Raw genomic sequence first — 27355 nt, forward strand, 5'->3', positions numbered from 1 at the left:
GTCCCCACCCCACGGATGCAAACACCAAGCACGCAAACGCTGCGGGTGGCATCGAGCTGAGCTAAACCCGAGCTTTTTCTAAGGTCATCGAGGACACAAGGGGGGGTCTGGGGACACCCACGGGTGAGCCGGGAACACCCCAGCCCCGCTCGCACCCACCTACCTTTGCATGTCTTCCTGTCGGGCTGCAGCATGAAGCCCATGGGGCAGCTGCAGTGCACGCCCGTGGCCGCGTCGTGACACTTGCTGTCGCAGCCCCCGTTGTTCACAGCACACGTCTCTGCGCGGAGAAGGGAGAGAGAGGGGCCGGGCTAAGGGACAGGGGTCTAAAAGGCTTTGGGGGGGGTGTGTCACCCCACCCAGATGTCCCCATGCCAGCAAGAAGTCCCTGCATCACCCAGACATCTCCCCTGGGAGAGGCAGAGGGTGCAAATCTCCCTGCAGAGCCCAGCGTTACGGCTTTTCATGTCGCCGTAACGAGGTCACGGAGCCCCCTAAATTAACAACGAGGGCCAAGAGGCTCTGTGGATCCAACACCGGATTGCTCTGGGGACCCAACACCAAGGTGCTCTGAGGGCCCTGCATACGAGGGCCGGGTGGGGGGAATTAAGGTGATCCCGCAGCATCTTCCGCCTCCGCAGACGACCCGGCGCTCATTGCCTTCCCCATCACCCCCGCCACGCACCCGGGCGCTGCTCCCCGGGGATTTCAGAGGTGAAATAAGGGCACGTGTGATTCACCCGAGGTTTTGCAGCCAGTGCTACGGCAGGAAAAAGCACCCAGGTTTCCCATTTCACCATCCAAACCCCTGTGCAACCCTCCCACCAACCTGCTCTTACAGACCAGGTATCTACATTTAAGGCAGAGAGGGGAGTGGGGACAGCCCTGTCCCCTCGTTAGAGGCTTCATTAATCGCAGGCAGCATTAATTAAGTGGAGCGGCAGCTGGCCGTCCCGGGGAGGATGGGGTCGGGGACACGGGCAGGGACACGCAGGCAGAGCCGCTGCCTGTTGCGAAACAGCCGGGACTCGGGGTGCTGGGAAAAGCGGAGGTGGTTCGACGGAGGCTCTTCATTCCCGAAACGCGTCGGATTTTCAGCTGACGGAGGGGAAAAGCGACTCCGTGGGATTAATTCCGCCACGCTCAGCCACCACACCGGCACCGGCGCTGCCTGTCCCCCAAAAACGGGGTCTGCTGGAGTCTGGCTTTGGCAGCTCCAACAAAGAGGAATCAATTTTCCAAGTGACAAAGTGTCACAGCCCCTGGTGTCCAAAACGCAGCCAGGGCCGGGTATCACCGGGGGTGCCCAGGCTGCGGCTCCCCAGGGATGCAGGTGCACATCCCTGGTGGGATGGGGAAAGGGTCCCAGCCCCCCTCCTGCCACAAAGCCACCGCGTCACCAGTGACCCCGTGTCACCAGTCCCTAGCCATCACCCGCCGCTTGGGCACGCCGGCCGGTCCAGTGTCGCGAGCTAATTTGGGAGACGCTTCATATAATTAGAACACACACACAGAGGCAGGCAGCACCAGTGGAAAAAAAAAATCCAATTTAAAAAAAAAAAAAAAAGCTAATTATTTCAGTATTATCAAAGTCAGCTGTTGCTGGTAGGACTAGAAGGGACACTAATTTAAATGAAGCATTTTCAGCTTGACAGCTTCCCTGTGAGATCAATCCTCAATTTCGGTCCCAACCACCAGAACAATGGTTTGAAGTGCATTAAGTTGTTCACAAAGGATAATAAAATACTCCTTTCAGAGGGCTGGTCGCTTGGATAAATGAGGCATTTGGGCTTCAAGGAACCCAAGATGAAAATGCCTTGAAGAAATTCCTTGGAAAGAGCAAATCCCAGGTTCTCCTGCTCTTTGCGAGCGCCGCATGGGATGGGAATGACTGAACCATCCAACCATTCGCCGCAGGGTGAGGGAGCTGGGATCGCTCTGTGCTCGTCTTGCCGCTGCTATTTTTATGATGTCCCATAATAAGGGAACAAAAGGGACCATTTTATGAAATTAATAGCCAGCACAATTACAAAACTTAACGGCGAGGGAGGGATTTCTGCAGATATTATTCCTCCAGCCAGGTCCTTGCGCCGGCCGTGCCGGGACCGTCCCCCCTCCTGCGGCGCTGGGACGAAGAGCGCGGTGCGGGCGACACCGCGCCGAAGGGAAGGGAAACTTTTCTGGAAGCCCGATGAATTATGGAACGCCGGCCTTTGTTCCAGCAGCTGCTGCAGAAGCAGCCCAGGGAGGATTGATTTAACAGGGTCGCCGCCGGGATGAGACGGCGGGATCGAGGAGCCGGAGGAGCGGCTGCACTGGGGAGGACGGGGGTCTTTGGGGAGCGCGGTGCCCTGGGCACCCATCTCCCCCGGCACCCTTCCCTGTGCTCACAGCATCCTGCAGCACCCACCTCCCCTTTGCACCCACAGGGATTTTGGCTGAGATGGAAAGCAAAGCAAACCCTACCCGCCATCCCATGAGGATGGGGCATCCATGGGGTGGGAGCTGAGCGAGCACTGCTGGAAACCCCATTGTGAAGGGGGGGGAACCATGTCCTGTAGCCTTTGCAAAAGGCTGGGAAGGGGCTGGGGGGGTACCTGTGAGGCAGCGGAGGTGGGACGGCACGGGGCCAGGCGCCGGAGCAGGGCTGCGGGAGAGCGGCATTGTTCGGCGCTGCCGGCAGCCCCGGGGCTGCTCCCAGCCTGGCGTGACTCACCCAACCACACAGGGCTTTGGCGAGGGCCCCCATCGCTCGGGGAGGGAGAAGACAAAGCAGCTTTTACACACACACACACACACACACACACACACACTCACTCTTTCCCACCCTCCTCCATCCCAGCTCCGGTCTCGCTTCTAGACCGCCGTGCTGTGGAAATCCTCATCCTGCTCGGCGCCCTGCACCGTGCTGGCCGTCACTGGGGACCGTCGGAGCCCCTGCCCGTGTCCCCGCAGCGTCCTGCCCCCACACGCTCCGGCTTCACCTCCACCTGCCGGGAAGCGGCAATCGCAACGGGATTGCCATCCCACAAAGCAAAGGAGATAATTGCGCAGTAATCAGAGGGATTACAGCCAGGTTGGCTGGAGCTGGGTAATGGCATGGAGCTGGGGGTCCCCCCTTCTCCCACCCCCGGGGAAAGGCTCTGCAGAGCCCCCCGAAAGCTCCCTGCCACCAGCGAGCACCCGTCGGTGCTCCCTGCCACCGGTGAGCCGCGCACCCACAGCTTCTCCTGGCTTTTGCATGCACCCAGCACACCCACAACCGAGATTCCCCACCACAGACAAGTGGCTGCACCTTCAGACCCCCTCCGTGTCCTTCTTGGCGGAGCAGAGGCATCACCTTACCTTTGAGAAGGGTTTAGAGACCCGGCGGGGGGGTTGCAAAGAAATCCTTGGGGAAGCAGCCGCGGTGCCCAGCCCAACAAAAGGTCATGCACAGCTCCGCGATTTGCTGCAGCTCTGCAATGTGCCGCCTCCAAGCACAATTGGAAGCTTTACCAAACCCTGGGGACACCCTGAATGTCCCCGCATCTGCAGAGGGGACCGTCTGCGAGGGGGTGGGCTCCGCGAAGGGGTAACTTTGGGAGTGCACAGCACAGAGACGGGCACGAGCATCCCCCTCCCCATCACGCAGCCGCCGGCAGAACACTGCTAGCTCCTTGTGGGTGGCCGCTGAGGGGGGGGGGATAACCATTGCCACAGCCACTGGAAAGCGGATTATCACCCCCTGCACCGGGCTGGATCGACCAAAGCACCGCGAGAGCCCCCGCCTCATGCAAGCGCAGCCAGGGGAGGGTCTTTCTCTGTCCCCCCCAAGCAAAATCCGCCCGCAGCCCGAGGCCAGGCTTGCCCCGCGGGGTTTAAAAGCAGCAGCGGGGGACAGGGTTAGTGAGGCATGCGGTTAGCGCGACAGCTCGGCCCCCCGAACCCCGTTAGGATCTCGAGATGAGAGACCGTCTACAGTTAGACCCCCTCCGCAGAGATAGAGAGAACAAAAATATTTACCATTAGAAAACGTCTCAAGGATAACGTGTTGCTGGAAGTGTCTCTCCCCTGTTTAACATTATAAAAAAGTGATTTAGAAACAGTGTCCAGCAAGGAGCTCGGTTGGTGTCACACGTCAATGGGTTCGACTCCGCTGCCTTTCCAGCCTGGTGGACATCGTCCCTTTGGGATTCTTCTCCCCTCCACCTCCCAAAAGAACCAAACCCAGAGGTTTGGGTCCGGTGCTATCGACTCCTCCATCACCCTGTCCGCAGCATCCCGTGTCCCACAACCTCTCCGACTCCCCACGATCCGCATCGTGCATCCGGAGCCCCAAGCGAGAGGGAGGAAGCGCGTTACGAAGAGCGTTAGTGCAGCCCGTTAGTCTGGGGAATCGGGTCCTCGCTGGCACAAAACCAGCACATGCCGGGGCGGGTTGCAATCCCTGAGGGGAGCCATAGGCACTGCACGGCCGTGGGCTTCGGGAAGGCGACCGTGTCCCACCGGTGGCACTTGCACCGCTTGGATTTATCAGCCGAGACGGCAGTGAGCCCAAATTCTGGGTGCGCTGGGGATGCTCAGCCTCACCCTGCATCGGTGCAGGGAGACACGGTGCAGCCCCGGGGTGAGCACCCGAGGGAGCCTGGGGGGGACAAATGGCCAAGAAGGGGCCGAGAGCAGCCTGGGCAAAGGCACGGTCCCCCACATTGGTGTGAAACCACCCAGGGATCACTTTGTGGGATTGCCTCAAAAAATTAGCTTGAGCTTTGCCCTGTAAAGGAAATTCTGCCTGGCGCCACCCGTCCATGGCTGGTGAGATGTCCCCCACCTCGTCCCGGTCATTTTCGGGAGGGGACATGGCACCTCAGCACTTCTTTTTGTGGGGACAGAGCCCCGTGGCAGTGCTGGACCGAAGCTGGAGAACCTCAGGGCGAGCGCGGGGCTGCGGTGGCACGTGGAGCCTGTCACCCGTGGGACCGAGCGGCGACGAGCGCATCCCGCTTAACGAGAAACGACACCGGGTCCGTGCCGGGGGGAGGGCGGTGGAAGGGGAAGAGAGGGGACAGGCAGCCCCCAGCTGTCCCGGGGGGCTCAGGCTGAGGGCAGGGATCCAGCAGCCGGGGCACGGGGTGCCGAGGCTCCGCAGGGATCACATCCTCCTCGGGGAGGTCCATGTGGGTGGGGGAGCACGCATGGCATGTCCACGGCCACCCGCCTCGTGTCCCTGTGCCCTGCTTTTCCCCTTCCCAGAGCCCTCCTACGCCGCGGTCCCTTGGCTCTGGTGTCCCCGACATTCACCCTGCAGCGGGGTCCGGCGCAGCCCCCGCTCCCGGCACCGTCGGCTTCACAAAGCTGGGGAGCGTCGGCGCTGCCGCCGCAAACCGCCTGGGCGCGGGTCAGGAAATCGGCCATAAAACTCGAGCTGGGTTTAGTTTCCTTCTCCATCTAATCATATTTCCTCCCCATCCACCGCCTCCCGCTCCGCCGCTACTCTCCGCGAGCCGGGGGACAGCCACGACCCTCCTGCCCCCCAGATACCGGCAATGATGCCCTGGCTGGCAAATACCACCGGAAAGCCAAAATCCGCATCAACTATGACAGCCCGGTTTGCATCTCCCCGCGGGCGCTGCACCCTGGACTGCTGGAAGGCGATTTTATGTGCGATTTTTTTTTTTTTTTTTTTAAAAAAAAAAGGCTGCTTTTCGAGCATAAATAGAAATATATAAGGTCATCGGCCTCCCCTCCCGGCTCCCCCTCCCCCTCGAGCCTGCAGACATGTTGGGAGCCATTAGGGCTGGCCCTGCTTTGCTCAGAGGCATGTTATTCATTATCTGCATTTTTAAAAGCAGCAATAAAAAGCGGAAAAATGAAAAACACCGGCCGTGGCCTAATGAAACTGTCACTCAAAGGGGCTGATCGTGCTTCCTGCCGCGTGGTGTGATCTGAAGGGAACCTGGACCAGGGGCCTGTCCCGGCAGCCCATCAAACGCACCGCGTACAATTTCAAAGCCCATGGCCCGGGGAGCGAGTTTGCGTTTCCCCTCGCTGGAAACTTTATTCCCCTTGAAATGATGAAATATTTCAGAGGAAATGGGGAAGGGGCGGCAGAGGGAGCACCGGGCGGCAGGGGGGGAGGGCTGTTTGCTGAGCCCCGGCTGTAAAACAAGAAAGGGTGGTTATAAATATCCGAGCAGGTACCTCGGCCGTAAATCTGCCGGCTGGGCATCCCCACGGGGCGGCCGCCAGCTCCCAGCGGCCGGAGCACAATCCCACAGTGTTCCCGTGACGGGGCTGGGGGGCCGGGAATCCCCCCGGGGACGCGGGAGCTGAGCGGAGAAGGGGTTGCAGACCCAAAAGGGATGCGAAAGGGGCGACGGTGGGTTTTGGGGCTGGTGCTTGGGTTCCCCCAGGGAGGGGAGAGCCCTTGGAAGAGCATCCCAGGGATGGGGAGGGACTCTGGATCAGGGAGGGGAGCCATGGGACAAGGGGGAACGGTTTTAAGCTGAAATAGGGGAGATTTAGATGAGATCTGAGGAAGAAATTCTTTGCTGTGAGGGCGGTGAGCCCCTGGCCCAGGTTGCCCAGAGAAGCTGTGGCTGCCCCATCCCTGGAGGGGTTCAAGGCCAGGTTGGACGGGGCTTGGAGCAACCTGGGCTGGTGGGAGGTGTCCCTGCCCAGGGCAGGGGGTGGCACTGGATGATCTTTAAGGTCCTTTCCCACCCAAACCATTCCATAATTCTATGATTCTATGTATCGGCTCTGGTGGGAGATGCCTCCCCAGCAGACACGGTGCATGACGCAGAGACAAAGGGGGAGATTTTGGCCAAGTCCATGAGGAGGAGCGATTTGGGAACCCTCCAAATCCCACCCTCCCACCTGTGGTACCCGGGGTCTGAGCGCTGAGACCCTCCGGCAAACGCACCGCTCCGGAGCATCCCCCAACCATAGACTCATAGAATGTGTTGGGTTGGAAGGGACCTTTAAAGGCCATCTAGTCCAACCCCCCGGCAGTGAGCAGGGACATCTTCAACTAGATCCGATGCCCCAAATCACGAGATGCTTTGGAGGGCGGGTGTCCCACCCCCTGCACCCAGCAGCTCAGGAGCATCATTTCGGTGCCAAACCTCCCCGAGTCCTCACACCGACACGCACACATCACGCACGGGGACCTCCAGCCGGGAGGAACGCACCCGCCGGCGCATCCCGGGGTCCCAAAATCCCCGTGGGAAGAGCGCTCCCCACCCCAGGCATGGCAATAACCCCACGGGAGGGTCCTCAATGGTTGGAATGGGATGCAGCGGGAGCAAACACGAGGACGGCGGGGACAAGGGGCTGCGAGCGCCTGCCAGCAGCCAGGAGGGACTGGGATGAATCCTGGAAGCGGGCTGGGGGACAGCGGTGACGGGCAGGAGGGCTCTGCTGGGGGCTCAGCCCCGAGCATCCCTCCCCACCAGGGGGGTCGGGGGGCTCGTCTGCCGTTCGCCCCGAGGACGGAGCCGCCTTTGGAAAGCGCAGAGGGTTTTCTGTTCCGGCACAGCGGGGCCACGGGGAGCCAAAATCTCTCTCTTGCTTTCAATTCCTTTTTCTTTTTTATTTTTGCAATAAGAACTGAAATGTCTAGAGCAATTTGCGGACTTAATCACTCGCTGAATGTAACATTTTTTTAAATCAAATCAGCTGTTAAACAGCACAAGCATATGAAACCAGTAAAACTTCTATCTCTGTTTGATGTTTTACAATTTGAAAACACACAGAGGAAAAGGACAATTCGGGGGGGGGCCGGTTGAGTTGTCAGGTTGTTGGGGTTTCGGGGTTTTTTTTTCTTGCAAGACAATTGTTCCTGAGCCGAGGCCTCACGGTGCCAACTCAGAACAGATCACCACAGCCAAATCCGTGCCCTCCGTCCCTCCCCGAACGCTGCCGGTGACAGGGACAGTAACCATTTCTAGCACGGGGACATCCTCCCCCCTCTCCCTCCAGCAGGACGCAGGCAGGCAGGGACCCCCGCCCGCACCCCGACAACCGACCTGTCCCCAAACGTCCCCTCGAGCACCCCCGCGGCCACTTTTGCTCCCTGTGGTGGAGCAGCGACGCATCCCTGCACCCCGCGGGTACCCGCAGCATCCCTCACACACGCACCGAGTTTCTCCGATCTCAGCAAAAGAAAACGCCGCATCCCCAAAGCTTGAAAAAAAACCAAACAACTCCAAACCCTTCATCAGGCCAAGAGCAAATTGCCCAGGGAGGAAGACGAGCCATCCCGCACCCCGACCCACGTCCCCGCGGCCCGGTGATGGCTCGCACCTACCGATGCACGTCACCCCGTCGGAGTGCAGCAAGAACTTGACGTGGCAGCCGCACTTGGGCCCCTGGTCGGTGTCGTCGCAGGTGTGCTGGCAGCCCCCGTTCCCGTAGTTGCAGGTCACTGCGGGAGGCAAAGCACCGGCCGTCACCCACGGCCTCAGCCCTTCTCTTCCCCACCCGGCATCCCCCGGCAATAGCATAAAGCCGGCTTGGAAAAACCTCCTCCGTACCCTCGGAGAGATCCCTCCCTCCTGGATAATTGCTAAAGCCCTTCGACTTTCCCTGCGGGATCTTGGCAGATGCAAACTGTTATGTGGTTTCTCACGTCTTCCCTTTGCATATCAGCTAAATGCCACCGGTGGAGCCCAAGCAAAGGGGACCCATGGGCTGGTTGCCCCTGACCCTGGATCTGGTGTTACAGGGGATGGGTGGGACTTTCCCGAGTTCTGGAATGACTCAGGTGCTCCTGGGAATCCCTGCCAGCCCTCCCCGGGGGGCAAGGCGTACTGTTCATTTAGCTTGGAGGGAAAGTAGGCTCATAGGATTAAAACTCCATTCCATCAGCGATTTTGCTCATTTGCTGCAGACAGCAAATGAGAAACAAAATAAAAATAATTGCATAAACACATGCATATCTATATAATAACCCTGGCAATGCCAGCGAGATGCTGGCAGGAGATCAGACAGGCTGAGAGCACCACAACCCCCGGGGAGAGGATTCCTGCGCTCCTCCCGTGCCGATCGCACTCTCCCTGCTCATCTCCCCTTGGGAAAGCGAAGCTGATGGGACCAGGACAGGGAATGCTGAGCCTCCGGGACCCCCTTTAACTACCACTTCAGCCCACTCGGTGTAAGGGCACGATGTCTCACAGCAGAGGAGGATGCCAGGAGCATCATCTCTAAGGGCCGCAGAGGCAGAGACGGAGGAAAATGAAGCCAGAGGGTTTCAGGCTCCATAAACCTATTGCTACCGGGGGGGTCAGTGCACTGCAGGAGATGCCTGTACCATGGGGACAAGGTTAGGGGTCCCCGACGCCGTATCCCCATCCCTGGAGCACTCTCCTTACGTTTGCAGTCGCGCTGGTTCTTGGTGAGCTCGAAGCCGGGGCGGCACTCGCAGGCAATGCCCCCCTTGGGGGTCTCCCGGCAGATGTGGGCGCAGCCGTGGTTCTTGTTCATGCAGTTCATTCCTTCTAAAAGAGAGAAGGAAGCAAAGAAAAGCTCCAAAAGCTTGCTGGCAGCGGTCCGCGGCGGCAGAAGGATGTCTGGGGTGGGATGGGGATGGGGAGAGGGGGGCAACGAAGGGGAAAACCTTACAAGCAAGGACCTTAAATGGGACAGGAGAACCCCGTGCAGTGCCTTGAAGGGCAGGACCTCCTGGCACAGAGCGGCTTGGGAAGATGGACCTTGGAAAGAAGCCACTGCTGCCCACCATCCCTGCCCGGCACCGACGGGTGGGAGCGACGCAGCTCCTTTTCGGAAGACAGGGAGGATGGGGTGAACGTGGTTGTCATTACAGACCCTGGGCAGGCAGCTGTGGCATTGTTCAGCCGAGCAAGGAAGGGTTTTGGGGGGGCAGAGCCGGCTACTGGGGGGTCCAGCCCTGGAGCTGCTCCACCAGGATGAGCCCCGGGGCTGTGCCCGTAAGGCACGGGATGCACTGACAGCTCGGGGAGGATTCACACGCTGCAGCCGCTGAGGAACGAGGGTTTGGGGAGCTGCTGGTTCCCATTATCGGAGCTGCTGTTTCACCCTCACTGGCCCATCCACAGCCCCGTCCCACCCCAGTTTCTCTGGGGGCACAGGGGACACCCAGTTGCAGAAAGCCCGGTTCTGCGGATGCCAAACGGGGCATTGACAGGAGTTTATGAGACATTTAACAAAACCCACAGCAAGCTGGGGACGGCCCTCCAGGAGAGGCAACCGCCTGCCCAGGGCCTTTTTCTGGCAGAGGGAGGGGGTCGGCTCCTTCCCAGGCTCCCGGTGTCAAGCCCACCGCAGGGTGAGCGATGCCGGCATCAGGATGGGGGACGGGACAGAGCTGCAAGCCCGTGGGCTGCCAAGAGCCTGGGGCAGGAGGGTGAGGAGGGAAGGTCCTTATGGGGACACGGCATCTTGAAGGAGGATGCTGAGATGCACTAAGCAGGCACGGGAAGGGTTAAAAACCACAGGTTGGAGCCTGTGGGTGTCCCAGGCTGCTCCCCATCACCTGCCCAGCAGATCCCGCCTGGCTCCACTCCAGGACAGGGCGATCGTCTGTAACTGCGGTGGCAGGCGAGCCCTCTGTAATTAGAGCCTCCTGCCTCCAACCGCACCAGCCCTCCCTTCCCTGCCCTCTGTGCCGGGGCTGGGAACCCCCAACCTGCGGGGAGCCCCACTCCAGCCCCCCCTGGCACCCTCCAGCCTGCCCCAGGACCAGGATGCTGCTGTGAACCCCCCACGTTCCACTCAGCCCTGCCCTGAGACCCCCTGGGGCACGCGATGCCCCAGGGATGCTGGGGACAGCCAAGCGCTCCCAGCCTCCCCTCCCAACAGTGGCTTTTCTCTCCCCTTCTTTTTTACTGCTGCTCTTTCCCACCTGGCAGCATCTCTGCTGCATCCCGGGTACCACGGTGGACACTGAGACCTCCAAGGCTGACCCTGCCCTGCTGCTCCCCAGGGATGCACCTTCCAGAGAAGCCACATCCCGACAGCCGGCGATCCGCAGAGATCCCCCGGCACATCCCAGCGGAGATGCAAGCTCTGGCATCCGTGCGCCCTGGCTCCCCTCCAGGCCAGGACGGCCGCACTCTGTTTTCCTAAGACTCCCCAGGCGATTCCACCCGGGCACAGCATCCTCCTCGGCTGCACAGCAATCCTTCAGTGCCTACAGCCACCACCCGGGAAGGGATGCACCCCCTTTAATCCTTCCTCTCCCTGCATCATCATCATCTGCTCTTGCACCGGCACCATGTAAGGACCCTGCTCGTTCCTTCTGGTGGCTCCGCTGTCATCAGCAGGCTGAGTGCGACAGGGTTTAAAGGCATCGATACCCCAACGAGACCCAGCCCTTGGCCTCTCCTTACTGGGAGGGACTGGCCAGTGCGAGGGAGAGGGTCCTGGTGCTGCAGGAGCGGGGTCCTGGGATCCATCCCCTGGGTCTCTCGACCCAGCAGGGTTTCATCTCCCCTGCGTCAGGAGGGAGAGAAGAAAGCAAGAAGGAGACTGAGACACAGAGAAAGAGGGGAAGGAAAGGGGAAAGCCTCCTGCCAGGGTAGGAGAAGAGAGAGCAGGAGCTGGCAGGGACCCCAGAAGGAAGGAAGCGGCCGTAGCGTTGAGGTTTAGCTCTCTAATACCGGATGCCTCTGCCTTGGCAGTGCCCGAGGAGCCAGGAGTCAAGTCAGAACAGGCGTTAACATCAGACCCCAAACTGTCCTCAGCTCTCCGCTTTTTCCAGGCTCGCAGCCCGGGGTCCCCCCAGCAGCCGCCCCTGCCCCCGAGCTCGGGGACCACGTGGCAGTCACGAGACCAGTCTCGGGGTGCAGAAGCAACGCAGACATCCCTGGGCTGACAACGCTCTGCAGCCGTTCGGCTCAAAAAATCAGCTCAAAAACCAGCACCTGCATCCCTGTCCCCAGCAGGGGCCACCCACGGCGTTACCGGCGGGGGGGGGGGGGGGGGACGGGAACACGGGAGATGCCACCGTGGCCACTGAGCCGTCCTGGGCTGGGTGGGATTCCCCAGGGAGCTGGAGGGACCGACACAGCTGGGAAGGAGGAAAGCAAAACCACTTAGCTGGCTTTGCCAAGCAGTGGAGATAAAAATCAGCAGAGACGCAAAAATCTCTCATTTCCTCCTATTTTGGCTAAGAGATCGCTCCAGACGGCAGCAATTTAGAGCTGATATTGAGACGAAGGGCTCGGTGCTGCGCAAGCCCTGGCAGGAGAAGACGAGTCTCGCAGGGTGGCGTGAGGATCTCCAGGTACCTTTTATTTAATAAAACGCTCTGGATATAGGATTAAACATCCTCCGTTTGGTATTATAGTGCTTGATAAAGGGGCCTGCGAGGGTTTTGTTACGGAGACGTTCATTAGCCCCGCAGCATCCTCTCCCAACGCGCTCATAATGAATTTGCTTTTAAATTTGCAGCACCGAGAAGGGTTATGAGCCAGCACCGGCACCCAAAGCCAGGCAGGGTGCACGGGCGATGGGGGACGGACCTGCCCGATAAATGCAGGGGACGGAGGGTGCCCCGGGGCGGAGAGATGCCGTGCACTCACCTTCGGGGCGCTGGATGCAGGTGTGCTGGTTGTCGCTGAGGAAGAAGCCCTCGCGGCAGAAGCACTCGTAGCTGCCCATCATGTTGACGCAGGTTTGCTGGCAGCCCCCGTTGCCCTCCGAGCACTCGTCCAGGTCTGCAAAGGGAAGGTGGCAGGGGGTGAGCGCCGCGCCGTGGCACGCTGAGGGGATGGGGACACGGGTGTGCGAGATTCACCGGATGGCAAATTATTCCTGCTTTACACCCGTGCTCCTCCAGCAAAAAGAAAGGGGGATGCTTTAGGGCTGCGCGGGATGAAGGCAAAGCACACCAAGGGGTGGGTCGCAGAGGCCACACAGCTTCCCCGGCTGATGGGCAAAGAAGGTCCGGCCTCATTTTACAGCCCAAACCACAGAGAAAGGGATTTTCCTTGTCCTGGGACCCCCCCCAAAGCACCCGGGATGCCGGGATGCCGGCTGCAGCTGCCCCCGGGTCCCAGCCCCTCCGAGCCCGTCGGCGGCTGGGGACGCCTGCACTTCATTAGAGGGAGCTGGGAAACCTTAGCCCAGAGCGGGATAATTACTTGTAAGGAGACTCAAATCCCCAGCAGCTCTGCCGCTGCCCTCCTGCCTGTTTTGGTTTAACAAACCAAGGCTGGAAGGGGCTGGAAGCGCACACCCACGGCAGCAGCGATGCCCTCACTGCTGCATCCCTGCAAATCCCAAATTTAATGAAGAGCAACAGCCCGTTGCTCTCTCCAGAGGGTTTTTGGGGACGGTGGTCCAAGGTCAACCCACTGTTGCCCGAACTGGGATGCCGGGCTTGAGCAGAGCAGCAAACCTTCGCCACGGCCACCCCTGTCCCCTCCGCCCGCGGGGCCAGGTGACGGAGTTGCGCCGGGGAGCGAGGGGCTGGGTGCCAAAGAAAGCTTCCCGTGCGCTCGAGCGTTGCCAAGCTGTCAGCGGAGGGGAAAGCTGAGCCCCGCCAGCATCGGAAACGCCAGAAACGCCGGAATAGCGGCTCAGTGATGGCACTGCCAGGGGGGCTCCCAGCACCGCCCTCCTCCCCGAGTGGCACGGCACGCACCAAAACCCCTTGCTTTTGGGCAAAGAGACAGATGGACGCCCGAGCAGCGCGGGTGCCTTGCACCGTGCCCCAGCCCCGGGATGCTGCACCCCCGGGGGATGCTCAGAAATCAAAGCAGGGGCTGCAGCTCCAGCTGGAAACTGCCGCGGGAGCGGAGCCCGGGAGCACCCCAAAAACCCGCTACCTTGGAAAGGAGGTGTGGAAAACATCATCTCACCCCCCGGGCCCCCGCTGGGCAGGCTAGGGCTGACAGCCGGTCTGCAGCCAGGCACAAAAGGGACGTCCTCCGCGACGGCAGGAGGCTTGCAGCATCCTCCGAGGCTCGTCCCAGCCAAGCTACGTCCTGCAGACGCCAATAACTCTCCTCAAATCCCCCCCCGCTTATAACAAGGGCTTAAGGTCTTGCGACTTCTCCTTCAAGCTCCGCACAAAAATGAGGCGGCAGCCGTTCAAACCCGATGGCTGAAACGAGACTCCCCCGCTCTAATACCTGTTTTATTAAATACAACGGAGATGGGCAGAAGCCAGCAGGGCCCGTGTCAGGACGGGGGCTTGAATTCCTGTCCTGGTTCAAAAGGTCGCCCGGGGTGGATGACGGGGGGGGCAGTGGGTGCGTACGCCCACCCACCTCCAGCTCCACCACTGCCCACAGTGCCAGCAAAGCCTGGCATGACCCTCTGCTTTGCTCTGCTTCTCCTTCTCTTGGCTGAGAGGGGATGTTTGCAGGCTGGGCAAAGCACAGTCAGGATGAAGGGGGAAAGGAGGATGGGAAAAACCCACTGGGGTTCATCCCTGCTGCCCCCCGACAGCAGCCGCTCAGCAAACCCACCCAGAGCACGGAGGGTCTCAACAGCCTGATCTGTAAAATGGGCTCCAGGGGATAAACCTGCACCATCCCTACGGCAAAGCAACGCGGCCGAGACGCTGGGGTGAGCCGAGGAAAGGCTCAAGGGGGGAGATGGGGCTGCCCCCCCCCAGCATCTCCCATCTGCCCCCTCACCCGGCTGCTCCCCGGCCACCTCCATCCCCTCCTACCCAACTCTGTAAACACATGACGTCTGCGGCTCGCCGAGCCCGGCTTTCCTTTCTTCTCCTCGGGCTCATCCTCCCCCGGGAGAGGAAGGCAGAGCCGCCCGCGCCTCCTCCCAGCTGTGTAAATCTCCCCCCTCCCCGAGGAGGCTGCAAAGATCCCGGTGATGGTGGTTAATGCAAAGCGTATGTGTCCATAATCCCTTCCCCCTCCTCCTCCTCCCAGTGATGAGCTCATTAATGACCCCTCTGCAGACACTAATTAGAAAATAGCATGAGCTCCAGGCAGAGGGAAGGGGGGGTGGCCCCATGCCCTGGCGATCCCACCCGCGGGTGCTGAGGGAGGAAGCGGGTGCCGGGGTGCGGGGAGCCTGGCCGGCCCCGGGGCTCTGCCGGCAGCTTTGGCTTCGCCGCGGCCGGATGGAGTTTGGGGCAGCGGGAAGCGGCGGGGAGGATGCACGGCCGCTCCGTAGGCAGATGCCGGGTTTGTCTTGGCCCAGGGATTATTTACCCAGTCCCTTCGCTGGTTCCCATCCCCACCGTATTTGCTATTAACTCATCTATTTTGGCAGGTGCAGGGCTGATCTCAAGCACGAGCGGAGCGAGCGGCAGGGCCCGGCTGAGCCCCGCCGGTTGGTCCTGCCTTCAGCAGCGGAGCAGAGAAGCTGACCCGGCCGCTCGCCGCAGCAGGATGCGGCCACGGGGAGGCTGCAACTCGCACACGGTGTCCCCAAACCCATCCCTCCCTGTCCCCAGCATCCCCAAACCCATCCCTCCCTGTCCCCAGCATCCCCCAGGCTACAGATGGACCCACAGAGCAAGTTTTTCTCCCCGCACAGAGCATCCTTCCCCAGCATCACCCCCATGTGATGGGGAGCAATCCTGTCCCCAGCAAGCCATCGCGGCATGGGACATGTCTGCAGCCGGCTTGCAGCCATGACAGTGCCACCACGGTCCCCCAGCACTGTGACTGCTCTGGGGGGGTCAGAGGTTGGGGCATGGCCATCAAAGAAAGCTGGCGGGCTGGTCCCAAGGTGCCAGAGCTGCCGAGTGGCTGTGACACACCAGCATCCCACCCCCGTGCGTGCCGGGAGCCCGTGCCTCACCTAAGCAGTTGTGGCCATCGTGCGCCAGGCGGAAGCCATCGTAGCAGGTACAGCGGTAGTTGCCGGGGATGTTGACGCACTCGTGGACACAGCCCGCGTTGTCCTCCCGCTCGCACTCGTCGACATCTGCAGAGAGAGGAGGGCAGGAGAGCTGTGGAGCTGCCCCGGCTGAGGACGGCCAACTCGCTGCACGGGTGCTGCAGTGCCCCGTCTCCAGCGTGTTTGCAACCCGGCTGATATTGTGCCTGGGGTCTCTGGTGTCTCTGCTTATTCCAGCAGGTCCCCAGCTCCGTTATCACCTACAGCATCCCTCCACACCCTGCAAAAACACCCCTCTCCTCCCCAGTCTAGACCCTGGACTTCCCGTTAACCTGCTGTATGGAACACACAGCGCGGTGTGCTGGGAATCGCACAGGATTTCCTGTCGGTGGTGGGCAGAGCTGCCCGTCTCCATGGCGAAGCCTTGCTGTGCCTGGAGCGCGCTTTAATCCCGCTGCTATTTGTACTCAGCCCATCCCGACCCCGGACCCGCTCCAAGCAGAGCCGGGAATTTCTCCCCTGCCCCATTCCTGCTTTCCTGCTGCCGCTCCTCCGAGGAATCCGTTTTCTTTCCATGCCCCACTCAGCTGCATATATACCTATATCTATACCTATATCCATATCTAAACATCCACAGGTATGGATATTTACATCTACATCTACATCTACATCATCTCTATCTCTAGATCTTATTTTTAAGGTTTTCATGTTTCAGCTGCTAACCCAGTTCTGCAGCCTCTGCATTGAAAATCCCGCAGGAAAAAAAGCCCAGATCGTTTCAAACCAGCCCCAGGTGCCCCTCCTGGGCCCGGGCAGCCCCAGCCTTGCAAAGGCTTGGTGGCCATGGTGGCCGCCGCCACCAGCAAGCACAGTCACACTCCTCTCCGTCCCCATGCACCGCAGCATCAACAGGCTGTGAGTTTGGGGTAGAAAAGGGGAATAAAGGGTTTGCAATGGGCTGGGGTGAACAAGTGGCCTTTTTGCCAGGGCAGGGGACGTTGCTGCCGGGGCTGTCACTCGTCGGAGGGGCTCCGGCCCCGGCGGTGGTGGCGTGGCCCTACCTTTGCAGTGCTTCCCGTCACCGGTGTAGCCGGACTTGCAGATGCACTTGTAGGACTTGGGAGTGTTCTGGCAGATGGCGTCGATGTGGCAGTTGTCGGTGCCCTCCACGCACTCGTCGACATCTGCAAGGGGAGAGACGAGGGGAGCGATGGGGCCAGCCAGGGGAAGCTCTCCCTGTCTCCCCATGGGAGCCATCGCCCGAGGTGAGGAAACCGAGCGTCCCTCCGGCTTTTCAACCCGCGCGTGGACCAGAATGCCGCTGCTTTGCTCCTTAGTGGCTTCCCCGCGCCCAGCCCTGACGCAACGGGCGATGGGCTCACTGTGGGACCCAGTGAGACGCTGGGTCCACTCCCAAAGAGCCCTACCTGTGTCCCTGCTCTTATACAAGCCACCCTGAGACTCCCCGACCCTTTCGCCTGTCTGATGATAGGAAATGCCGCTCCGGCGCCCGTAGTCCAGGCTGGAGCCAGCCCAGGCAGAGGTGAAAGTCTCTGTCTCCAATTAGCCGTTTCCTGAGCCGACCAGTCACCCAAATAATCGTCATCGCTTTCTATTCTTAGGCGCGGAGGAATGTGCACGAATTAGCAGGGACCTCACTAAATAAACCTGGGAGCCGGGAGCGGGAAGCAGGAGAGAGAACTGGGATAAACGTCAAGGTTTCCTTGGGGACACAGCCAAAATCCGCGTCCTCCCCCCAGCCCCCTTTGCCCATCAACCCACTCATCCGGGATGCAGCGCCGTGGTACCCGGGACATCACCTCCGGAGCATCGCGCGCCAGTGACGGCCTCCAGCGGCGATGCCCAAGGCTTTGCCATGGCAGCAGGCCACAGGAGCGGAGGTTTTAATGGTATTTGGGAAACAGAGAAGCCTCCAGCGTGTGGGGCGGAGGTTTTTGGGCAAGAGGCTGCTCACCTGGCTGCTCTCTGCCCTCCCTGCGTGGGCAGTACGGGAGACGTGGTGCCCCGGAGCGGGCACGTCCCCCTCGCTGGCTGTGGATGCCTGGCAGTGGTGTGAGGCAGCGGGGTGTCCCTGGGGGGTGAGGTGGGGGCTGAGCATCTCCTACAGCCCCCGGGAGCACCCCGAGCTCCCCGCTCCGACCCCACGGGCACGTGGGCTGCTCCCAGGGGGGTTCACCCCCAACCGCCTCCCAGGGGGATGGGGAGGGTTCCACCAGGGAAGGGGGATCGGAGGGTCCCTCCAGCTTCCCGGTACCCCACAAAGAGGAGCCTGAGGCTGCGAAGCTCTCAGCTGCCTTTAAAAAGCTGCTTTTCTGCAACCTCAAGGACAGAAGTGCTCTGGGACGTCCCAGGAGACACGAAACATCCCTGCGAGCCGCGGGCAGGCAGAGAGCCCCGCCAGCCCCGCCGGGACGGCGGCCATGGCCACGGGAGCACTGGCCTGAGCCCTCTCCCGGCCACCCGGGCAGATTTTTGCCGGGAGATGTGCGTCACCCGGTCGGGGGGGAGGAGAGCTGTGCCTTTGCACCCGGGAGGCGGCACGTGCCTGCGCATTGTATAAATATTTACAGCCCGCATTCATATTTGTTATTTGACATTAGCCATGGCCCGCGGCCACCACGGCCTCCCTTGGGCCATTAATCACTGGCTGGGGGCTGACCCACCGCGGCGGAGACGACGGAGGGATTGCACGGGCCACCAGCACCCTGCTCCCCGCAGGCACCGTCGCCTCCAGCACCCACGGCACTGCCCATGGGGCCACCGCGCTATGACCCCCCCGGCATCCCCGGGGAGTGGCAGGCAGCCCACCCCACGCCGGCGGTCCCGCGGGAGCTTGGGAGGGCCTGTTATCTCTTCGGGGAGCTGAGCGGGGCTCAGGTTTGGTTCCTCCCCAGCCAAACTTCATTTTTGGCTGCAAACACCATCCCCGCCCTGGGGCACGGCCACCCCACCGCACCCCTGACCCACCTGCAAAGCGAAAAGTGCATGGAAATAATCACCACTGGAAAATAAACCCGCAAAAGCCGCTGGAGCGCAGAGGTCCCTCCTTCCCAACCACCTTTCCAGGCTTAAGGAGACTTTCGGCACAGGAGGAAGCGCCTCCATCACCGGCGAGCGCCGTTGGGCATCGTCGGGCATCGCCTCCGGCTCCAGCATCCCTCGTCTGGGATCTCGGGTGGGTGGAGGGAGGGATGCGGCACCAAAGCCGGGGGGACATGAGGGGGACATGGAGCGCTCGCCACTTTACAGGCAGCAACGGGCGCGGGGACTCGACAGCAAGGAAGCCGACGCTGAACCAAAAACCTACTGGATTTGCAAATCCTGGTCCTGACCCCTGCGCGGGTCGGAGCCCTCCCTCGGCTCTTCCCCCCCACCCAAGTCATAAATCACGTCTCAGTGCTTTGAGGTGACAGTCCCAAGGTGAGAGTCGCCAGGTGCCGGCACCCCGGGCACCCACCAGCACCCAAACAGCACGGACCATCCATCAGCCCCCGCCTCCTTCCCCTAAAACCACCCAAAAGGCAAAGCATCCATCAGACGTCACATCATTGAAACTTTCCCAGCCTTTTGCCAGAAATCTCACTTTTTTTTGGGGGGTGGACGGTATTTTCTATTTCTTTTTCCTCCTGCGCCCTCAAACTCAAGACAATGAACAATGCCTGCGCGGCGCCGAACACAATGCCGTGCCTTTCCCACTCACACATGTATATTATTTTTTTTTTTCTATCTTTTTTTTTTTTTTTCCATTCTGTAACTTCAAAACTTCTCTAACTTTGGAAAGATTACACAGCAGCAAAAGTACAAAAGAAAACATTATAAATTTGCCACTCTGTAATTTTTCCAAAGCTGGAGACATTCTGAAAGGTTACAGGATTATAAAAAAAAAAAAAAAAAAAAGGGAAAAAAAGGGGAAAAAAAAGTGTCTGTGGGAAGTGTGAATAAATACCCTCCTCGGCACCCCAGGAGCCATCCCAAGATTGGCAAAGATCCTAATTTCAGAACGCTGAAATTTTGGCTCCTAAGAAGCATCCTTCAGAAATGATGTAGTGAATTAAAAAAAAAAAAAAAAACAAAAAAACCCTCTGAAAAACTAAATTTTTGCATTTTTGTCAATGCAAGCGGCGTTTTCCCACGAAAGGGAAGGTTTGCCACCGGGACAGCCCGCTTTTCCCGCAGGAGAATTTTCTCCATCCAAAAAACCTGCCCCTGGCCGCGCTGCAGGTGCTCCCAGCCGCCACCGAGGCGCGAGGGATTTCATTTTCAAGCCAAGCAAAGACAAGACTTAAAAAAAAAAATAAAAAAAAAAAAATAAAAAAAGAATCCTTATTGATGTTCCCATCCCTATTTGCTCTTGCAAAATCCCTGCTGGGGTATGCCCTGCTCATCCCCAGGCTCGGGGGGACCTTTTGAAGTCCAAGTCCCAAATCCAGGTGGGGTTTTCTGGGGGGGGTTTGCCAGCCAGGACCCCCCACAGACCTGCATGAATAATCAAAAATGCCCTTTTTCACCCAAAGTTGCCTGAAACAGGCCCAAACCGGACGGTGCAGATGGGCGCGTCGTGCTCTCAATCCCCAAAACCGGGGGATTTTGTGGTTTTTTTTGATGACCGATGATTAATTTGGATGAAGATGCCGAGTCCCGTCGGGGACCCGAGGTCTCGCCCATCTCCGGCGGCCCCCGCTCCGCCTCCCCATCCCACCACCGCGCTTTGGGGCTAATTAGGGCTCGTCAGAGGGCAAGAGCATCCTCGGCATCGCCGCCACGCCGCGGTGGGTGCCGGGGGGTTTGCGGCGAAGGGCAGGAGGCTGCGGCGCTCGCCCCGCGCCTCGGGCGATGTTTTTTATTCCGTTGTGGGTGGGATTTTCCAGCGCTGGCTGTTGGGCCCCGTTCCGCTCCAGCTGCAGCTTTATTCTCCATTTCAAAGGCAGCGGAGGCAGACGGTTTCAACGCCACTGCCATTTCGAGCGTGCCAAAAGCCGGGGGGGTGGGGGGGGGGGAACGACATGGACACCGCCAAACTCCCCCCGGGACCGGCGCGCACCCAGCGGGGGAGGCGAAGGGCTGTGACCGGGGCCATCGGGGGAGGCGGTGGCAGAGCCCACGGGACACCCGGGTCCCACGCGCGTTCCCTGCCCTGCGGCGTCCCCACCGCCCGCGACATGTGGCAGCAAAGGGAGATAAAGCAACACCTCGTATATTTTTAGAGCCGGGATTGAGGCTCTTTCTTCGCTTCCTTATTTTGCTTTGAGAAAGATAATAAATAATAAAAGATGGTTTTATCCATAGGCTGAAAGTCCCAATAAATTTGAGGAGGGGGCTGACATAGGGCAGCGAAAACTGGCCAGAAAACCCCTAAACAAACAAACCCACCCGCCTTTTTCTCTCTTCGGCAAGTGCTTCAGCTTTTTCTTTCAAATCAATTTTATTCTTTATTTTTATATAGGCATATATATTAACAGCCTGTCTGTATAGGGATGTGTGTGTAGCTGTTGGCAGACACGCGGAGTTTCCACTCGGCCTTAATGCCAAATTAAAGCTTTATAACTTCAGTAGCTCCTTTTTACCAGGGTATTAATAACCACCTCAGACACTGTGGTGCAGTTTATTAATCATTTGTTTGCCCGGGGAGCTGGCGAGGGCGACTCGTGCTGCGCCGCGGCATGGGGACAGGCCACAGCCGTGGGTGGCTCCGGTGCAGCCGATGGCATCCCGTGGGATGGGGATGGGGGGCCGGCGAGAGGGGAGAAAGACGCTCTGTGGGGCGGCTTTTTGTAAACTGGCCAAAGATGCATCATCTAAACTCAAGATCCTAACTCAGGTGCTCGGCGATGGCTTGTTGCCGGGATGGGGATGCCGCACGGGGTTGTCCTGCCAGTGGTACCCACGCTCGGTTTGGGTCAGAGGGGATGGAGAGCCCTGCACCAGCCCCACTGCAGGAGCCCAGCGCCCCACACATCACCCAGCGCTCCCAAAGCAGCTGGGACGCGGCAGATGCAACCACGGTGCTTGGCGCCGCGGAATGATGGAGCGCAGGATGATGGATGAGGAACCACAAGTCGCAGCGAGGAGCTGGGGGGGGTCCCAGCCTGGCAACCCCATCACCCCATGCCCAGACCCTGCTCTGCACCTTTCACCTTGGGTTTCACTTCCCCAAATCCCCCAAAAGGGGCTTTTTCTCCCCACTTTGACGCTTCTCCCTCCCACCAGGGCAGAGGTGTGTTGAGCTCCCCATCCCTGCACCAGCCTGGGTCATCCCGAAGGATCCCAGAGATGGATCCAGAATCCCCTGGGTTGGAAACGCTCCCTCCATCCCCATCCCACCTCCTTGTGCCAACCCCGGTGGCTTCAGCTCAATTCAGCCGCGATTTCTCCAGGGAGGGATTGATGCTCCACGCCAACAGCGTGTTCATCTCCCCGTGGAATCGTCCTTGCTGTTGTTGTTCCTTTGGCTTATCGGGTCTGACCAAGCCTTAAAAAAATGTGTTTGTTTGTTTGTTTTCGACTTCGGAAGCAACAATCGCAAGATCTCCAGAGGGTAAGATGGCCTTGCCGAAACGCGGTCGGCCGTGTTTCCTCCAAGCGCCGTGAGACAGAGCAAACTTTATTTGCCATCCCAGGCTTCTCCTAAAGCCTCCCGCGGGACTTATAATTCTGAAAGTGAAGGTTAAGGTTATTCATGCATATTTTTTTCCTAAATGGATTACTCCGGTGCGACCGTCTGCAAAGGAAAAAAATCTATATAAAAATAAAATAAAATAAAATAAAAATACAAACTCCTGAGCAGTTTGGAGACAGCAATACATCTCCGCACTGGAAGACTTGAGGTGTCTGAATATTTATACTCCCGTTGGCAGTTATAAAAAAAACTCTTCTTCCCTCCTTCCTACCTCCCCCCCCCCCTCCCCTTTTTAATCTCGGTACAGGCATGTTAGACGCCCTCAGTCAAAGATCCCCTTTGAACTGCTGTATGTTGAAATGTTTACAGTTTTACATTTCATATTTCAGAGGGGTGGAGGGGACAGGCACAACAGTCGCACACTGTGAATGCAGGAGAGGGAGGAAAGCGGAGGCCAAGGGGGAGGAGGTTCGGCGGAGATGGGAGGGGAATCGAACAGCATCTCCCCGCTGCCATTGGAAAATTTTAGACTCCTAAAAAATATATATATATATAAAAAAATCATCCCTGGTGGTGTAGGCTCTGCAGGTGCATCCCCACCGAACCCAGCCCCTCGCGCGGGATGGTGGCTCCGTGGCACCAGCTGGTTTTACCCCCGGGTGACCACGGAGCTGGGCTGGGGCTGGTCCCGCTCAGGCCCCCGCGCTGGGGGGGCGGCTGGGGCTGCGGGGGTCCCGGGGGCTGCAAACTGGGGTGCTGGGGTCGCCCAGGGAGATGCTGCAGCTCCCTCCCAGCCCCGTCCCCCCGGCACCATCCGAGGGGACGCGCAGTTCGGCTGCAGGAAAAGGCAGCGAATGCTGCGATGTCTCTCCGGCGATGGGGCTGCTGCCAGAGGAGCACGGCAAGGCCGGATCCGGGCACTCCCTGGTACAAGAGGAGGGTGCAAATCTGCCAGCCCTCGGGCTCCATCACCCCCCGGGCACAGGGAGGGACCGATGCCGGCAGATGATGGGCGAGGGCACTGCTTCACTCAGGACCAGCTCTTCTGCCCTGGCAGGCTGTGAGACAGACTGACGGACGACAGGATGGGACTGGGGGTGGCATTATCCACCCAAAAACCAGGGAGCGGTGGATACGGCAGCAGCTTGGCATGGGGACCGCAGGGAGACTTCATCCCAGCTGAGTGCGTGTCGGGAGCCTCCCCAGGGCTCTTTGGATTTATACTGTCAGTTCTCTTGAAAGCTTTCCTAGCCCTCAAGTGACCCAATAAAGCCCGCAGACAGCCAGGTCCTCTGGCAGACACCCTCCAGGCCCGCCGCACGGCTCTGCTAAATCCTTCCTTCCCTACAGACTAAACTTTCCGGGGTAATTCAGTGCGAGAAATGAGCCAGCAAGCCCTACCCGCGGCGCGATGTTATCACAGCAAAACCAGCCCATCTGACGGGAGAGGAGCCATCCCTGGCCGGTGACAGCCACCTGGCGAGGGTGGCCGTCCCCCGAAAGGGCAAAGGCTTCGGTGGGGGTGGGGGGGTGACGTGTACCCCATCCTTGGGGCATCACCCCACCGATGCAGGGGGGACGCCCGATGCTGTTCAGAAACATCCTATTAAAACGTGCCCCAGGTGCACGGGGTGGCTTCGAAGAGCTCGACGATGCTTGAGAAAAGCGGGTTCCCGGGAAAAGCACGTTTTCTATCTGCCGCCGGTGACGCCGGGTCCAGGAGTTCAGCCTCATCCAGAAAGGAGCGGGTCCACCCCTGCCCGGAGCCCTCGCATCCCCGCGGGCACCAACCTTCACCCCTCCGCATCCACCTCCCCCCCATCGCCCCACGGGACCCCCCCGACAGCGGCTTTGGGGATTAACTCTCCATCCCAAACGGATTCCCCCCAGGTCTGCCCGGTGCAGTGGCCGGGGGCCGGGAGGAGCCAGCACCGTGCCGGGCGTACGGCGGGCGATTCGCCCCGGCGCAGGATTGAGCTCACCTCTCTCCACCCCCACTCCACCCCTCTCCTTCCCCGAAGGGATCTGTCAAGTCTCTGCACGATGGAATTTTACTTTGCTATTTTAATGCAATTCTGGCTCAGGCTTAAATGGAACTGGAAACCAAAAGGCCTTAATAAATAAATATTATGATAAGAAATGAAAGCAATGCATATACTCAAGATAATTTGAGGGGGGATAAAAACCTAAGCATTCCTTTCTAAGCTTAAATCATAAAGCTTTACGTGAAGCTGGACGCCTTCGTACCAAACCTTTGCCCTGGAAAAATCTCCCCCCCGTGCTTGCCCAGACTGCCCTCCGCAAAAGTCGCCTATTGTTTTAAAAACACTTTAAGCCAGATAAGACAATAGCCTTGAAATTCCTTCTAACTTTGTCGGTGACAGGGCTCGGGGCGACCATGCGCGTGGCTGAAATACGCCTATTACTACTGCCTGCAAGAGATCTTTAATTATATCCCGCGCTCCTATATTTCATTCACACTCTATTTAATCTCGCCGTACGCATAAACACGCAGCTACTTACAATAGCGAGAGCCAAAGCTGGTTTTGATAAAGCTTACGTACTGTTAAGTGCTATGGAAAAAGAAAAAGGAAAAAAAAAAAAAAAAGAAAAGAAAAAAACCCCAACAGATTGTATAGATAGTGGTGAATTAAGGAGAAAAAAAAAAAACCCTTCGAGACAGCCAACGGGATCATGCACATAGGGCTGTGTGTGTTTGTGTGTGCGCGCGCACTCCCGCGCGTGTGTATAGAGCAAAATCCGAGCTAAATATAGAGGTGCTATAGAAAAACCTAAGGTATAGATAGCCCATACATAAAGCCACATGTGTACGTCCGCGAAGGAGAAACTCTGGCTCCGCACAGGAGCGGGGAAACAGAAAAGCCTGAAGCTGGTAACGCCGGGACGTACCCCTCTTTTCTAGAGATGGGGAAGGAGCTCCGGTGTTTTTCAGGCTTTGCCGTGTCCGGCTCCCCCAAGTTTCCCGCAGCCCGCGCCCCCGGAGCACCGCGTTTGAGATTTCAGCCCGCGCCTACGGGAGGACGCACGACCGCAGCCGCAAGCTCCCAGCGTTACAGGCGCCCGCGCCGCCGTCCTTCCCTCCAACCCTGCCCGAAACCAGCCCTCTGCTCCCCCGGGGCCGGCAGCCCCAGCTCCCAGGCACCCAAACCCCCAAACCCCCCAAAAGCCCCCTCCAAACCCCTCCCAACCGCAACATTTTTCCTCCCTGATGGGCGCAGACTTGTTTGCCCACCCTGGATTTCTGCCTCTGCACCCCCTGCCTTTGAGATAAAGAGTCCGAACCAAGGAAAAAAAATAAAAAAATAATAAAAGTGTAAGAAATGCAACTCATTAAAGAGTTTACAAAAAAAAAAAAAAAAACAAAACACAAAACAAAAAACAACCAACCCCAATCAAAGGCAGCAGGCAAGAATATCTGCAAGCAACATTTAAAATCCCCTCCACTATTTGTTGTTATTGCTGCTAATTTCTCCAGCCTGCGTATAAAATCCCAGATCTAAAGAGGAGGTCCGGCTGCCCTAACACACACATCAAACAGCAAACCTTCGAGCTGGGAAGATTTTTTCCTCTTACCTTGACTGGCTTTATTCGCCAGCGTGTTTCCAGAGTGGTGGAGAAAGAAAAGGATGGAAAATCCAGCAATCTGCAAAGCTCCCATGGCAATCCCAGTCTGCATGGAGGAGCGGGGGCAAGAAGGGGGGATTTCTAGTGCTTGAAGGGAAACAAGAGGCTGAGCATGCGAAGGGAAATCAAGAGGAGGAAGGGGCTCTCTTCTTGCCGTGTGTGAGACAGAGGGAGGGAAGGGAACCGGGCTGATGGAAAAAGCTGCTCTGGGTTCAGTTTGGGGCTCTTGGTGTTGCTGAAGAGGAGAGAGTGAGGGAAGGAGACCCAGGGCAGTTGGAGGAAAGTGGACTCTATCGCCCTCTCTCTGGCGGCTGCTCTGATCCCTTCTTCTTCTTCTCCTTCTTTTTTTTTTTTTTTTTTTTTTTTTTTTTTTCTCCTTAAATAATCCCAGCCAATTCCAGTTTTGCAAGGGAGCGGGAGCAGCAGGAGCAGCAGCAGCGCTGGAGGGGGGAAGCAGGCGCCTTGCCCTGGTGCTGGGGACCTGAGAAAGGGGAGTGGAAAGGAGAGCCCCATCCAAGCAACGCCCTTTTTTTCTTTTTTTTTTCTTTTCTCCTTTTTTTTTTTTCTCCTTTCTCCCAGCCTTTCTTTCTTTTCTATTTGGCTTTGGTTACTCCTTCCCGGCTCCCCCCCTCGCACCCCCAAGGCTGGGCTTTGCCTGCAGGAATTTACAGTCTGCGCTGGAGGAGAAGGGCCAGTAGCCATGGAGACTGCTTCCCTGGGAGCAGGGAGGTCAGGCGGAGACCATGGGCGATCAATGCATCAATGCAAAGCCCCCCGCAACCCCCAGACCCACCCCGCACCTCGCAGCCCCTCGGCCAGCCCAGGGCTTGGGGTGGTGGTAAGGGGAGGGAGGGGGGGGTAGGGGAGGGCAGGGGGAGGCATATGGCATGGGAAAAGGCAATGGGGGGGAAAGAAAAAGGGGAAGGAAAAGTAGGTATACAAGGGGAACAAAAAAAAAAAAAAAGAAAAAAGAAAATAAAAAGAGTTTGCGGATGGCACGACCTGGCAGGGGTGACTTGGGGTGCTGGGCCGGTGGAAAGAGGGATGGGAGAGCAGCTCTGCTGGGCGCGAGGGAGAGGTGGGGAGGGGGGGCCTGGAAATAAGGGTGGAGGGGGGAAGAAAGAGACCTTCTTGAAATATTCAGGGGGTTTTTTTGTTTGTTTGTGGGAGCTTCTCACAGCCTGGCCCCCCACAGCCGGCATCCCGGGAGCCTCTGCCCCCTCCCCGTGGCCATCCCTGCACTGGGAGCTGCTGGCAGCATCGCTCTTTGGGGGGAGTTTTTGCTCC

General features: G+C 58.8%; 1 protein-coding gene across 8 annotated transcripts in view; it reads right to left on the reverse strand.

Annotated features, from left to right (window-relative positions):
* SCUBE3 (signal peptide, CUB domain and EGF like domain containing 3) overlaps positions 1–26356 on the reverse strand; it is a 40222-nt gene extending 13866 nt beyond the window's left edge. For 5 of the 8 annotated variants that reach the window (XM_063356763.1, XM_063356762.1, XM_063356761.1 and 2 more), the window contains exons 1-8: positions 26018–26356; positions 16848–16970; positions 15748–15873; positions 12549–12683; positions 9357–9482; positions 8294–8410; positions 4006–4053; positions 164–280 (exon numbers count right to left, since the gene is read on the reverse strand). In XM_063356763.1, the coding sequence (XP_063212833.1) occupies positions 164–280; positions 4006–4053; positions 8294–8410; positions 9357–9482; positions 12549–12683; positions 15748–15873; positions 16848–16970; positions 26018–26120 (895 nt within the window). In that variant the 5' untranslated portion in view covers positions 26121–26356. The remainder of the gene's footprint in view (positions 1–163; positions 281–4005; positions 4054–8293; positions 8411–9356; positions 9483–12548; positions 12684–15747; positions 15874–16847; positions 16971–26017) is intronic. The other 3 variants (XM_063356765.1, XM_063356764.1, XM_063356768.1) reach the window with 1 other exon arrangement.
* Positions 26357–27355: the final 999 nt, after the last annotated feature.

The sequence above is a fragment of the Chroicocephalus ridibundus genome, chromosome 20, assembly GCF_963924245.1.
Source record: "Chroicocephalus ridibundus chromosome 20, bChrRid1.1, whole genome shotgun sequence".
Lineage (NCBI taxonomy): Eukaryota > Metazoa > Chordata > Aves > Charadriiformes > Laridae > Chroicocephalus > Chroicocephalus ridibundus.